This window comes from Achroia grisella, unplaced genomic scaffold (assembly GCF_030625045.1).
Source record: "Achroia grisella isolate CSIRO2021 unplaced genomic scaffold, CSIRO_AGI_Agris_v1 utg352, whole genome shotgun sequence".
In the NCBI taxonomy this organism is placed as follows: domain Eukaryota; kingdom Metazoa; phylum Arthropoda; class Insecta; order Lepidoptera; family Pyralidae; genus Achroia; species Achroia grisella.
The window spans coordinates 152361-167121 of NW_026712812.1; the positions used below are offsets into that span (position 1 = coordinate 152361).

The window sequence follows — 14761 nt, forward strand, 5'->3', positions numbered from 1 at the left end:
AGCCTGCATAAAAAATTGTGAACCCTAAGAGAACAGTGTTAAGGTCAGTGCGAATGTATAATTCACCAGCACTCACGATCGTTTCCAGGGGAAACTAATTCCAATTAACATAGTATGTACATTTGCAACTCTATGAAATATAATAATTAGGTAACGAGGACATTATTTCTACGAGCATGCTCCTTTATTTATTACATTATCTATATTATGCCTATTTTCTACTAATCACTTATAAAAATTTGTAAAAATTAAACGCAGCTGCAAGGCAATGTTGCCAATTCGAAAAATATTTAAGCTGTCAATTCTGTTTGACAGTGACTTTAGCAGTCATTCTGTCAGTCATATCATCACCAAAGTATGGATAATTGTAATGTGAACATTCAGCCAGCCCACAGTCTCAAACTTTGAATCGACTACAATAATTAAATAAATACAATGTTATTTCATTAATGTTAATGTTAATTAAAATAAAAACAGTATATTATAAGCTTTACTTGTTTATAATTTCGGTAGTGTTAAAATCATAATGCGTAAATAAACAGAAGTGACGACTTGGACAATACCATAAAAGAATAAAAATGTGTTGTTTCCTTTGATAGCAGTGGTCTCGTTAAAATAAAATCATGTTTAGGAGTCGGAGCTGGTTTGGTGGTGGATGGGGACGGCCCAAGAATCCCCATTCGTTGGAGAGATTAAAATATTTACATAACATTCTGTGTAAAAACACGACAGTTTCCGAGAGTAATCGAGGTACATTAGTGGAATCCCTGAGGTGTATAGCTGAGATATTAATATGGGGAGATCAGAACGACAGTTCAGTATTTGAGTAAGTATCAGCTTATTGTTATTTTAATTAGTAGGTTTGTTGGTATCTTGGATACAAGATTGACGTTATGTGTCCTTGGTTTTATTTTACGATACATGTTTATTACCATTGTTATAGCTCTTTGTTAGATGTATCCAATATTTACTGATATTATATTGTCCAAGTGCTAATTAAATATTGTCCACTAATGATGTACTTTTATTGTTTACTAGCTGTACCCGCCTTCGTCCGCATGGAATTTGTCTTTATTTTCTAAAATAAAAGTAGCCTTATTACAATAAAGTTTTTCCTTATATACCTGCCAAAGAAAAGACCCGTCAAAATCCATCCAGCCATTTCAGATATTACCCAAAACAAACAGGCAGACTGACAAACAATTGTAAAAAATGTTATTTTGGTGTATGTACCACATTTATATTCTTACACATGTGGTATAAAATAATATTTCAATTTTACAAATAGACACGGTTTTTGATTAAAATGCTTCCTGAAATATGTCCCCCACTCGAGGTATATACTATAGCAAAGGAAAGTTGTATACCACAGTACAAATTTTCAGTGGAGCCACCAGACATTGCAACAACATGTCTTACAAATCATAAATCTTAATACACTAAACTTCACTATATTACGCACAATATTATCATAATCTTTAATTTATGATGCTTTTTTTACAAATATCAAATTTAATTACAGCTTCTTCTTGGAGAAGAATATGCTATCATACTTCTTGAGGATAATGAGACAGAAGTGTGGTGGCTCATCTTTTGTATGTGTGCAACTGTTGCAGACATTAAACATACTGTTTGAAAATATCAGGAATGAAACATCACTTTGTAAGTTGCCAGTGTAAAATATCAAGCAATTTTTTTACAGCCCTGGTGGTCTAGCAGTTTAGTGTACCATTTCAATTTTAATGATCACAGGTTCGATTCCTCGCACAGAGCATACAATTGTATTCTTGTGTATGATTAATTATATTGGTCTGGATGTTTTCCATATATAGTATGTAAGTATTTAGAAAAAAAAATAACTAAGTATGTATTTATATATTAGTCATCTACCCATAGCTCTGCCTACCTTGGGAATAGATTGGGCTGTGTTAATTGTTCAGGGTTATTTAATGATTTAATTTATACCCTTTTCAATTAAAAACAAGTCACATTTAATAGGGTACTTGAGTATTTTGTTTGAATGATGAAATGCTAGGTGTGTATTAACAATTTTGACTTAAGTATGAAATTGTACATTTTTATTACATGTATAATTTGTTTATACTAAGTATTTGAGAGTCAGTAAAATAAGTTTTTTACTCTACATTAAAAAAGAAACTTCGCCTTATTTTTCTAAATCATTAAAGGTCAGCAAAATATATTTTTTACTTCATAAAAAGATGTTTGGTTTCAAAATCTGCCTGATGTAATAATAGTTTTGTTATTTATTATTTACTATTAGTAAAAAATCATTTAAGTATATTAAAACTTATTATTACTTAATTTTAATTAAACAGACAATAAAAATAGTAATAATGTATAATATCTTCCTTGTACATTAATAATCATGTAAGCTATTCTTGTAATACATAACAAAATTATAATTTTGGTGTGGCTTTTCATTACTACATACTTACAATGATGCTTTACTTTCAGATTATCTACTGAGTAACAATCATGTTAATTCAATAATTGTGCACAAGTTTGATTTCTCTGATGAAGAAGTTATGGCTTACTATATATCGTTTTTGAAAACTTTAAGCCTTAAACTGAACAATCATACAATACATTTCTTCTACAATGAGGTAAATTGTCTATACTAATCTTACTAAACACATTTTCGTCTTTTCTTTTGAGTACCTACTATTATTGTACTCAGAACTAATCCAAAAATGTTTCTGAATAGCTCTAATTGAGAATTGAACTCACAATTACTTATACACAATATACAAGAGATAGCTGAAAACCCATATTTCTTCTAGATATAGTTCTATTTTTGTTATGTATAATATGATAAAGGAATTATGCAACCATCTGTACTAAAGATGTAAAAATATATGTTGAAGCTCCAGTAAACAATAATTATTATATAGCATAAAGTCAGGTCAATATACAAACTTAATTAATTCACCAAGAATTTACCACAATGGTTTCAATGGGACACTACATGGAAATTGACCTAACATGTTACTTTTCTAGCAATGGGCTTACTAGACTAGCAGTCCTCATTACTAATAAGCTCCTCCACCAATATAGCACTAATAAGTATGCAAGGTTTGAGTTCTTCTGGCCTCAAAATTACGTTTCTAACTGATGGTAGATTTTACTTATTATAAGTGTCTATAATAGAGTTTAATAGACTTACATGACAACATATGTCTTATTTTGATTTTGATAATCTTACTGGGAATATGAAAGGATTAAGAAAACAAAAAGCAAATAATATTGCCATCTATAAATAGAATGTAATACAAAAATTACAATAAGATGTCTGTAATTGCAATTTTTTCCAGCACACAAAAGACTTTCCTCTCTACACTGAGGCAATAAAATTCTTCAACCACACAGAATCAATGGTTCGCATTGCAGTCAGGACGCTGACTCTCAATGTGTACAGAGTGCAGGATGCAAGCATGTTGCGGTTTATTAGGGACAGGTAATGTTGCTTTAATTGGTTAATTAGCTGTGGTTTCAACTTTATTCTTTCTGCATGTAGCAATGCAATTAATATATTCATCTGGCCAAATCATACTGGCCAGCTAGTATTTGAATCTATTCATTCATGTTATCATCTCTACTAATATTATAAATGACAAAGTTTATCTCACTTGATAAATAAATGGCTGTACAAAAATTAATTAAATTTTATGTAAAGATAGTGTGGCAGGACACCAGTGTAGGATAATAAGATTAATATAAGGTAAGGTAAGTAACCAGGAATTTATTATGATGGTTTCCAGTGGGGACCGCATGGAGTTCAATCTGACATGATACATTGCTAGCAATGGGGACAATACTCCCCATTACTAATGAGTCCCATTTCCATACGTAAAGATAATTTGTATCATGTGAATGGGCATAGGCTATTGTTTATATCAGAAAACAGACGAAGTTGTATGTAATATTTATTTCAAACAATAATATTGTTAGTAATGATAAAATACATTAAAAGACTATTATAATTAGTTCATTAAGCCTATTCTATTTACAGATATGCCTATTTGTATTATAAATAGTTATATAACTAATTCTTTACATATTACTAATACTATCTATTTGTTTATATGATGTTTTAAATTTATATAAGCTAATTATCAACTTGCTAATTGTTCTCAGAACTGCGGCGCCGTACTTCAGTAATTTGGTCTGGTTTATCGGTAAACACATATTGGAATTGGACGCGTGTGTCAGAAATGATGCTGAGTAAGTCATTATATATAATTATCTGTGATAATTGTCATTCAATAACACGTTCACTGGGGTTGGTACTTAGCAATTAGTAATTATAAACAACATTTACACTACTTGTTTTGAAATTTTTTATGTTAAGTTTCACAGCTTCACCCTCTATTTTAGGCTTATTATGCTGAGAAGGTAGAATATTTAAGTGAACTCCATTAAAATATTAAAACTAATTTGATACTTGTGGTCTATTATTTAAATTTATATTTAGAAACCCTTATGACTACATAGCGTTTTATTCAAACTGTTGTACTATAGAGCTATACTTATGTATTGCCAACGAGTTTTGGAAACAACGGATTTATATTATTCTAATTTGTTTAAGCAACTACCTGTAAAATTTGTCACTAAACTTTGTTTACAATGTTATTTCAATATGTACTATTTTTTTAGCCATCAGTCTCAACAAAAATTGGATGACTTAGTTGCCGAACACTTGGACCATTTACACTATATAAATGACATCCTTTGTCTCAACATTCCTGACTTAAATGATGTTCTAACAGAGCATCTACTTCACAAACTTCTTGTACCTCTCTATATATACTCCTTAACATCTGATTCTGTAAGAAAAATTGCAAGTACCACACAGTATAATAGAGATCATATACAGAGTATAGAAGTTATAACTAGAAATCTGGAAGCGATACTGAAAGGGAAAAATACAGAAGTCTCCCCAGGGAGAATAAATTTTCCAAGAAGAATGGAGTCGGAAGAGGAGAATAAACCTTCGGTCTCTTGTGTAGTCTCTCTATTTCTTTTATCTCAAGTGTTTCTAATAATAACGCATGGTCCAATAGTCCACGCATTGGCCTGGATCATTTTACAGTCAGATTTATCAGTATTTGAAGATGGTGCTACTAAAATACTAGAAATGTACATTAGTAATGCAAAATCGAATGTTAAGTTAGAGTTTTCGAAACCGCAGTTGAGTCTCGAAAAAGCTTTAGAGAGTACATCTGGTCATGACAGAGATTATACCACGCCAGACTACAGCGGTCCTAAAGCATTTGGTTACGATACAGACCATTCCAGTTGTGATCTCGATCCAGAATTAGTGTCTACGTCCTTGCCGTCCACTTCACAAATGAGTGAATCCTCTAGTATTGCACACGATTCCACTGAAGATTTAGTTACACAAATACACACCCTGAAATCTAATGTGTTAGTGTCGCCAAAAGAAAACATGCCAGATTCACCGTTACCTGAATCCGAAATTGATTCAAATGCAAAAAAACCATCTTCGGATCTGAATAATATAACGGATGAAGAGAAACAGAAGTTACTTGGTGCTACGCCTACCACGTCTAGAGAAAGGACTTTGGCATTAGATAGTATATTGGAGAGAGAAAATAAAGAGATAGAAAAGCGGCCGTTTTTGAAGACTATACTAGATTCATTAGACTGTAGTGAGAACGATTATAAAGCGCTATTTGCTCTGTGCTTATTGTTTGCATTGATTAATAATAAAGGTTAGTCTATTGATAATTTAATTTAGATTTTTTATAAAAAATAGGACTGTATAAATAATTTCGTTTTTAGATCTCATTATTAATTGCTTATAATACTAATAGTACTCATTATTAAATTCATACCAATATTTATTTTTTACTCTAAAAAGTAAATATTACAATTTTTTTTATTTATAATACTAATACTGATTTTTGTTTGTTTTGGCTCACCTCGGTCTTTAGTGGGTAAGATATTACTTGATTAATTAAATAATTCAATTAAATGTTTCAACGATTTTTATTAATATTCTTATTTTTATTTCAGGTGTGAATACAGAGTTGTTAGATACACTTCTGTGTCCGGAACCTGAGATTGTTGGTGCTATACCCAGTAGTTCAAGCTTAGAGACTGAGACGACATCTAATGAGAGCAGAGAACAAACACCAACACTTGGTGTGAGATGTTCGATGCAAAGTTTCAATACTTTGCTAATTTCTAAATTAATGACGATTGCTTATTCGAGCTGTAAGCCTGGTAAGTAATTTAACTATGACATAAAAAGTGTGAATACGCTACAGTTTTTTCACATTAAATAGTATTAAATATCTACTGTAACCGTTGTCAGACTACAATGCGCCGAGTATAATATATGCATATTGTTAACGTGAATAAATAATATGTTTTTTTGTGAAGATATTATACTATATTATTGGTTTCACTAGAACATTTATTGTAAACAACGCGTTTTGCTATTTCTTGTAAACCATTCTTATTGTTATCAATTTATTTAAAGCCACGATTAAATGACACTATATGATTAGTATAATATTTGTCGTATGTATTGGTTTTGTCTAGTATTTTTTTTAATGTTGGTCTTTTTACCAGATGGAATAGTATACCCCATTGCACTAACGGTATATGCATCAATAGAAGATAATAGAACGAAGATAAAGTTAGGCCAACTATCTAATCGTAGCGTATTTACTTGTAATGATGACCGTGATGGTGATCATACATTACATTGTTAGCAATGGGACCTCTAGACCCTTTACTAATTACCACTGATTCCCTCCCTACGATGTATGAAGGACTAGAATATATAACATGATCGCCTTTTCCAGCGTCCAAAGTCCGGCTAGTAACGTTGGAGTTGAGCGTTACGCTAATGCGTATAGCGATGCAAGGCGCTTCCGGAGTGGCCGGGGCTCGCCACTTATCCGCAGCAGACACACTGCGAGCCCGCGCCGCATCGCTCGCGAGGAACTTCTACAAGTGTGATGACATATTCCTCGATATGTTTGAAGATGAGTAAGTATTCATAAGATCACAATCTCTAACTATCCTAATTATCTGGATGAATGGCGGTCCTCCACCATGCGTTCGTTTTCCAGAATTTTTTTGCCTCGCACAACCACATTGTGGTTGCCTTTCAGCAGTGGTATTTCCAGACAGATACGATATTGAAACCTTGAAGAAAATAACTTATTTCTTCTTAAAAGGCTGAGAACGCACTTGCACTTCCCCTTGTGGTGCGGGTGCTCATGGGCGGCGGTAATCACTTACTATCAGGTGAGCCGTAAGCTCGTTTGTCCTCTATGCTATAAAAAATGAGGGAAATTTTAAGTAGGAAATTTAAATTTTTATCAGGATGTGGCGCTAAGTCCAATAGACTCATTAGTGGCTTATTAACTGTTAAGTACGACATTTTTTTTTTCTAATTCAATGTGTCCTTTTATTTATAATATTATTGTAGGTACAATAAAGTATTACAAACAAACAAACATTGTGTCATCCAGTTATTAATGTATTTAAAATTAATGACTTTTCATTTCAGGTATTGTGAAATGAGCAAGCGTCCACTGAACGTAGAATGGCTGTGTATGGACGCAGCAATATTATTACCACCTACCCGAACGCCCATGTCGGGTATAGCTTTTGCTAAACGGCTGCCTAGTGGGGAAGTGAGTATTAGTTAATCGTATATACTATGATTATATTTTAACCTCCGTTTTATATTTTTCGTACTATTTATGGTAAACAAGCTGTTGGTTCATATGATATAATTTATGAGCAATATTACCTAATAAGTGTGCTGATACCGTGATATTCAGTAGTCAAATGTATGAGTACATATTATAGGTTATACCTATTAGTTTGGATATCATAATAGGAGGAGGAAGATTTGAGTGTTTGTTTGTAATGGATAAATTATAAAATTAATTAACAATTCATAATTCATAATTTTAACATTAACAAGTTTATTATTTAAAAATAAAAAAAACATTCGATACCATTTCTGTGCGAAACCGGGGCTAAGCGCTAGTTTCATATAAGTATATTGCCTTTTGTTTTCTGTGACAGATGGAAAGGGCTAGAAGAGCAATTAGAACTTTCTTTCTAATACGAGACCTATATTTGAAGTTGACTGGAAAATCTGAGACGCAACTTCCTCTGACTAACCCGGCGCCATTTGTTCAAGTTGGAGATGTTTTAGATCTTAGTAAGTTAATTAAATAATTAGGGTATGCTTTTGTGTTCTTGTTCAGACTTACCTTTGTCTAAAAGAGTATGTGACGCAATTAGCTTATACGTGTGTATGTGTTTATGACGACGTACGCAGTAGGTTACATAGTAGTAGGTACAATACGGTAATCGTCAACAATTAAATTCGTCATGAACTCACCAATTTTTGAATAAACATTCCACGGATTATTGGGTTTCATTATATTATTTTAACGTTACTAAGTAATGGGTGATAATTACATTCACACTTTGCATCAATATGTTTTTTATTGACTTTTTGGCGAGTCGTACATCTCAAGACACCTTTTCAGAGACACCAAGGACTCTGACTTTTTTTTTAACTTCAAATATCTTTTTCTTCTGATTGTTTTCTAACATCACGAGAAAGTAACATCGTTACCTATTTACTATTGTTTATGTGTGTGTTTTTTTAATATATGTTGTATGTGGTTAGTAGGTATACGAAATGTGTTAAACTAAGTCTTTTCTGTTCTACCTTTGCAGATGATTCAGATCTTATATCATGTGACATAATACAGAAGGACGGCACTTGGCAACACAGGTTCTTAGCTGTGGACAATATACAGATAATATTGGTAGAACCAGACAAACAAAGGTTGGGTTGGGGCGTAGCGAAGTTAGTTGGCAGCCTGCAGGACCTAGAAGTAAGCTTCTTTCCTCCTTTAATTATTAAAGCTTGACTCAATAACAGGAGTAATAAAAGTTTGACTGGCATCGCTGCACCTAATGAATTTTAAGATAATGTTGCAGTTTATTTTCTTTTAAAATTCTGACGTGATCTATTTGGTATAAATTATTACAATATTTTTTTTTATTGTCAGGGGTTAATTTTTTTTATATTGGCCGCTTTTTATAAAGACCTTTAGAATCATATTATTTTTTACAGTACATATTCTATTATTATTGCCAGAATGTTAATTATGACGGTAGTTTATTTTGTAGATATGAACTGAATTTAAAGTAAATTTCGAATATAATACAATCTCTGAAACGGAAATTCCTGGAAAATATTTTTTATTATATTTAAATGTAGGTACATATTGCGAGACTGCACTATTCAGTGTTTTAGATGATCAGTCATAATTGATTTAGATACAAGGCGATAAAGAAGATCCTCGCTGCCTCCATCTAACAATTCACAAGCCTCGTGTGGGCGCCAGTGGTGCCCTGCCACGGACAGTATTACTTCGCGCCAAGTTCAAATTCGACGATCACATTCGTAGTATGGCGGCGAAACAGAGATTGACAAAAGTAAGAAAATTTTGATGATTCTGAATACCATAATCTAAAAGTATTATATTTTCTAATTAGTTATGTGGCCCCATTCTAGGCAAAGGCCCTTATCTTCTCTTTTTAATTATCTCTGTTGAGTAAAATCTTAAACTATACAATTTTAATGTATACTGTAGTATGGGAGCAATATACCAATTTTCCTCAGGAGTGAATAGTATGTTTAAGCATACTTTATTAGTAAACTAGTCACTGTTTTATGGAACTTACTCCTTTTTTTAATTTCTTAACAAAATCTAAATAAATAAGTTGTGTTTATAACATCAAATATAACAACATCTCAGTGCAGTTCACACAGCGCCATCTAGTCCTAAGCTAATCAGAGTTGGTCTTATGGATACTAGATAACTGATACAAATATATGAATTCATTTTTTTTATGAATATACTGAGAAAACACCCAGACCTTTAGAAACAATCTTAATCATGAATACAACCGTTTATACATTGCGAGGATCGAATCCGCGACCATCGGAAGTAAGGCCGTGTGCCTTATTATAAAACTTCAAATATATATATATAGTCTATACAACTAAATGACATGTAGTCTTATAAGGAACTGCTTCCTATGTAATGTCTCTTAAAACAATGTAAATATACTGTATTATATATAAAACACAGTAAATTTATGTACAGTATATTTGGAGATATAAATTGAAAGATTTTTGCCGTACAATCCTGTACAAAGTATAACAGAAATCTGGTCGCTGAAATGAAGCTAAAATTCAAGGGTCGCACGAAGTCTCGCCAGAAGAAGATGCAGCAGATCGGACGGCTGCTGGAGGTGTCGGGCGTGTCCGCGCCGGCGATGGCCCCGCGGCATCGCCCGCTGTTCTCTCGCCCCGGACTCACCGCCGTCCGACGGTCCACGGGTAACTAACACACACACACACACACACACACACACACACACACACACACACACACACACACACACACACACACACACACACACACACACGCACACGCACACGCACACGCACACGCACACGCACACGCACACGCACACGCACACGCACACGCACACGCACACGCACACACACACATACACACACACACAGAGGAGCTTACACTTATAATGTGGAAAGGGCTACCCGCCGAGGTTTTCACAAGAGAAGGGTATATAAAGGTACTAAGGGTCGCCCACGTGCACGTGACATCTTGGGTTTCGAAAAGTCCATAGTCTACGGTAACCATTTATCATTAGGTGAGCCGTACGCTTGTTTGCCAGTAACGTACTATAAAGAAAGCATCGACCATTTAATAGAAATAATCTTTATTCATTAAACTTCATTAAACACACTCTTGAATAGTCATATTTTCGGAACGCAGACTCATTATAAACAGAACGAGCAATAACCTTGTGTGTTGCTCTTTTGAGTAAATGTTTGTATTTTAAATAAGTAAATACAATAACAAGTAGAAGCATGCTATAATTAAAAATAAAAATCGCTACGCAATTTATTTTTAGTGCAATCAGATAATATTGTCAGCGCTATGAATTTAACATTTTTTGTACAAAAATATTATTATCATTTACACACTCTTCAATCTTATAATAAGCTTTTTTTTATTAAAAAAATACTTTTCGTGTTTGTTGCTCTTGTGTTCTTGTTATTCTACTGGTCTGATATACATAACTTAAATGCAGCGGTGACACCGTCCATTATGCATATTCTTATTCAGTAATCACAAGTAGATTATGAATTAGTAAATAATTAAATTTTTTTCTTAAATAGGTGGAGAAGGTGATGATACAGAGCGAAGGCTGCGTAGACCGAGCGCACACATGCTAAAAGATGGCATTGTGGTTTATAGAGAACGCACCACAAGTCGAGAAAGGTTAGTACTAGCTTTTCTTATTGCCTAGACAATGTTATGACAAACATAATGGTGTATATTGAACATTTCATCATTGTCTTATACTGAATAATAAGATATTCTTTTAACTTTCGATTTTTCTATTATGTAATATATATACAAGTAATATAGGACATCTCAGGTTTGTTTATATTTTATGACTAGTACAGAATTCGTTAATAATATAAAAAAGCTTTGGAATCTTCTTCTACAGAGTTCTACCTTGGTCCATTCCAACAATTGATTTAAGTAATAAGGTGTTCGCAGTTATGGATTCTCTGAAAAGGTTACGTAATTCCTAAGTATTGCTAACATAATTAGCTATTGTTACGTTCTAAGTTCGGTCACACATTCTGTTCTGTCCGACATAAGCGACACTGTTCCTATTGGCGCATTTCTAAGGAGGGCGGGGCGTAGAAACCAAATGCGCCAATCGAATGGCAGTCCTATAGAGCAATCAACCTACTGAACCGAATGTGTAACTGAACAAAGTCTTGTCCTGCTCTTTTTGTTCTTAAATACTTTATTTTTATGCATAATTTCATATCATCCATGGTGATAAGATAATCATCTTTCTTATAGTTAAATTGGTGGTCATTTCGACTAGTTCCATCCGCATTCTATATGATACTTCATTATTAATACTATTATAATCCTAACGTGAATAATATTGCTGTTGATACGCTATTTTCCTACTTAACAATATTTGTCTATAAAATATGTATTATGGTAGACTATTATAGTGAGACCGTATTTTGGATCCCACAGATAAAGGTAGATAAACATACATTCGACTTAGTTCGTGAAATTTGTACATAAAATGCACAACATTGACGTCTCTATAATAGTAAGGTCGTTACGAAATTAACTACATATATATTATGTTATGCAGACTTTGTGCACAGTTCTCTGCATTTTGAACGTTTGTTGCCAAACTCTTGTTTTTAAGGCTAGCTAGCCTTAAAAACTGCGTTTCGGGACATCTTATTCCTTCGAAATGGTAGCACACGAGGGACAACATAGAGGTGTCACAGGATAGACGAGGTTTTGTTTACTTACCACTCATCATGTGCCCTAAGCTTGTTTATATTATTTGAAATGTAGGTTCGCAAATACTGGACGTATATTCATGTGTTTTCTTGCAATCGATAGGATTACCCTCAGCTTAACTTTGTGGTCGTGTTGGCTTTTCTGGACTGGCAGTCTCTATAAATTGCTTTCATAATTGGTGGTTGAGTCATTTTGTGTATAATATTGTTTAAGAAAAATTTATGTCATGTATTAAAGTATTAATAGTGTCAATAAAACTATGCTTTTTAACAATAGTTTTATTCTCTCTTATATGTGATGGTATACTTAAGTAGATTTTTTAAGGAGTCGTCTGCATTGCTGTTCACCTATTTCAGCTGCCAGTGCAGCTTACTTTGTAAGCAATGTGTCGTTTGAGGGCTGACATATAGCAGTGAGATTTCAGGCATATGTAACCATGTTTCTCTAGAGATATGGGGTTTACAAGAAGGGTATATAGTTTCTTAAGAGTCAGCAAAGTGCTCTCCTGATGATTCAGGCGTTCATAGGCTGCGGTGACCGCTGTCATCAGAGGGTCCGTGAGATCGTTTGCCACTGCCGTGATATAAAAAAACCTTAGTCGTGGGTAATGACAATACATTTATGATAACGTGGTACAACTTACCATCAGGCAGTCAGCTCGTTTGCGCCAGTTACATACAAAATCTTCCTTGAAAATATTAAGACACGTATCACTATTCCTTTCTATCCCTAAGATGCTGTAAGTGGATGAAAGGTATTTGGGATGAAAAAGGACAGTAAGATATTATTTATATTATTGGTATACAGAGAGCTAAAAGATGGATAGACAATGTGAAAGATGATAAGAAAAAAAGGGACTAAATTACGAGACTGCGAACAGGGATGAATGAAAGAGAAAAACGTATTACATCGACTCCAAATTATATAACTACACTACTACAATTATATATATGGGATAAGGAAGAAACAGATGAGAGAGAGTTCTGTAGCCCCAATATTTATATGTAATTTAAGTTGAATTATTTTTATTAATATTACAGCAGTGTATCCCGCAATAGTAGCGCCCACGCGTCAAGGGAAAGTTCTCCTAGGTCGCGCTCTGAAGATATACCCCTCGAAGACATCAGGAGGAGTAGTAATGTGGTGACGAAGAATGAACCCATCGCTCCTGTTATACAAGCGGTTAGTTCACATACGAGTTCAATGAGAATGCAATAGACATACTCGCATGTTTTTGTTTATTGTGTAAGGATAAAAACACAAATAAAAAGATGTACTGCAATTAATTTTAATTCAATAGATTTTTTTGTGAAGAATGTGGAATTTAACGGCTATACCAACATGGTAGAATAATATAATTTAGAATCATATTAATATATTTCCTAGACTGCTTTATCAATATTCATTATTATATGTAAATTATTAATATCTGATCACAATGTATCGATCTTCTACCATATAACCCATTCAAGTTTTATTTGGAGTTGTCTTTCTCTTGCAAAGGTGTGTTGTATTTTTTCCCTTTATAGGCTCATATGATACCCTGATTATTAATACGTAAAAAAGTAGAATGTTATAAAAATTTATATGTACATTTGATACTTTCAGAGCCAGCCGAGTACATCATCACAGATCCCAAAGCCAGTAAATTCCTCTGAAGAGACTTCTTTTATATCAGCGGATGCACCGCGATCGAAGCGCAAGGGGCTTGTCGAGACCATTTGATATTAGCTACAATATAAATGACTATAGAAATAAACATCTTAAATCCTGTTACAGTGAGTTGAATTTACAGTATCAATTAACATTTCAAACTTGGTTCGGACAATGGTCATTGATGATTCTGTATTAAAAATATTTTATGCAGAAATGAAAATGATAAGAATCTATCAAAATATACGTGTATTATTGACTAATAATAAAAACCATTTCAATTGTAATTACGTTTAACAAGGATAATAATGTTGTCGTCGTCATCGAGCGCTCTGTCTCTTTCCATAAGAGGATATTTTCATAGTCATCCCACCTACATTTGACGCCATTTTAAATTTTAAAAAACTCATATTCGAATAATTTTCGTAGGTGCACTGATATTATCCCTTTATGAATACCGCACTCTAAAACGTGAAGAATATAATTAACAATTCTGAACACAGTGCCATCAAAATAATAAGTATTTCACAAAAAAATATATCATACAATAGTCATATAAAAAAAACTACTAATAAAAAACAAATAAATATTTTATTCCTTATTTTAACTTTTCTTGGATGTTGACTCATCGT

General features: G+C 33.2%; 1 protein-coding gene across 4 annotated transcripts; it reads left to right on the forward strand.

Annotated features, from left to right (window-relative positions):
• The first annotated feature begins 377 nt into the window (after positions 1 to 377).
• On the forward strand, positions 378 to 14285 carry LOC131843849 (protein CLEC16A homolog). 4 transcript variants are annotated; one of them, XM_059192604.1, is made up of 17 exons: positions 378 to 826; positions 1523 to 1662; positions 2476 to 2624; positions 3333 to 3475; positions 4156 to 4242; positions 4675 to 5753; positions 6058 to 6267; positions 6855 to 7041; positions 7568 to 7694; positions 8095 to 8233; positions 8761 to 8921; positions 9370 to 9528; positions 10285 to 10438; positions 11306 to 11408; positions 11641 to 11712; positions 13517 to 13658; positions 14085 to 14285. In XM_059192604.1, the coding sequence occupies exons 1-17, from the start codon at positions 624 to 626 to the stop codon at positions 14199 to 14201; spliced, it is 3372 nt and encodes a 1123-aa protein (XP_059048587.1). In that variant the 5' UTR covers positions 378 to 623; the 3' UTR covers positions 14202 to 14285. The 4 variants fall into 4 exon arrangements, with proteins under 4 accessions (XP_059048587.1, XP_059048588.1, XP_059048589.1 ...); XM_059192605.1 differs by having other exon boundaries at positions 10297 to 10438; XM_059192606.1 differs by lacking the exon at positions 11641 to 11712.
• The last annotated feature ends 476 nt before the right edge of the window (positions 14286 to 14761 follow it).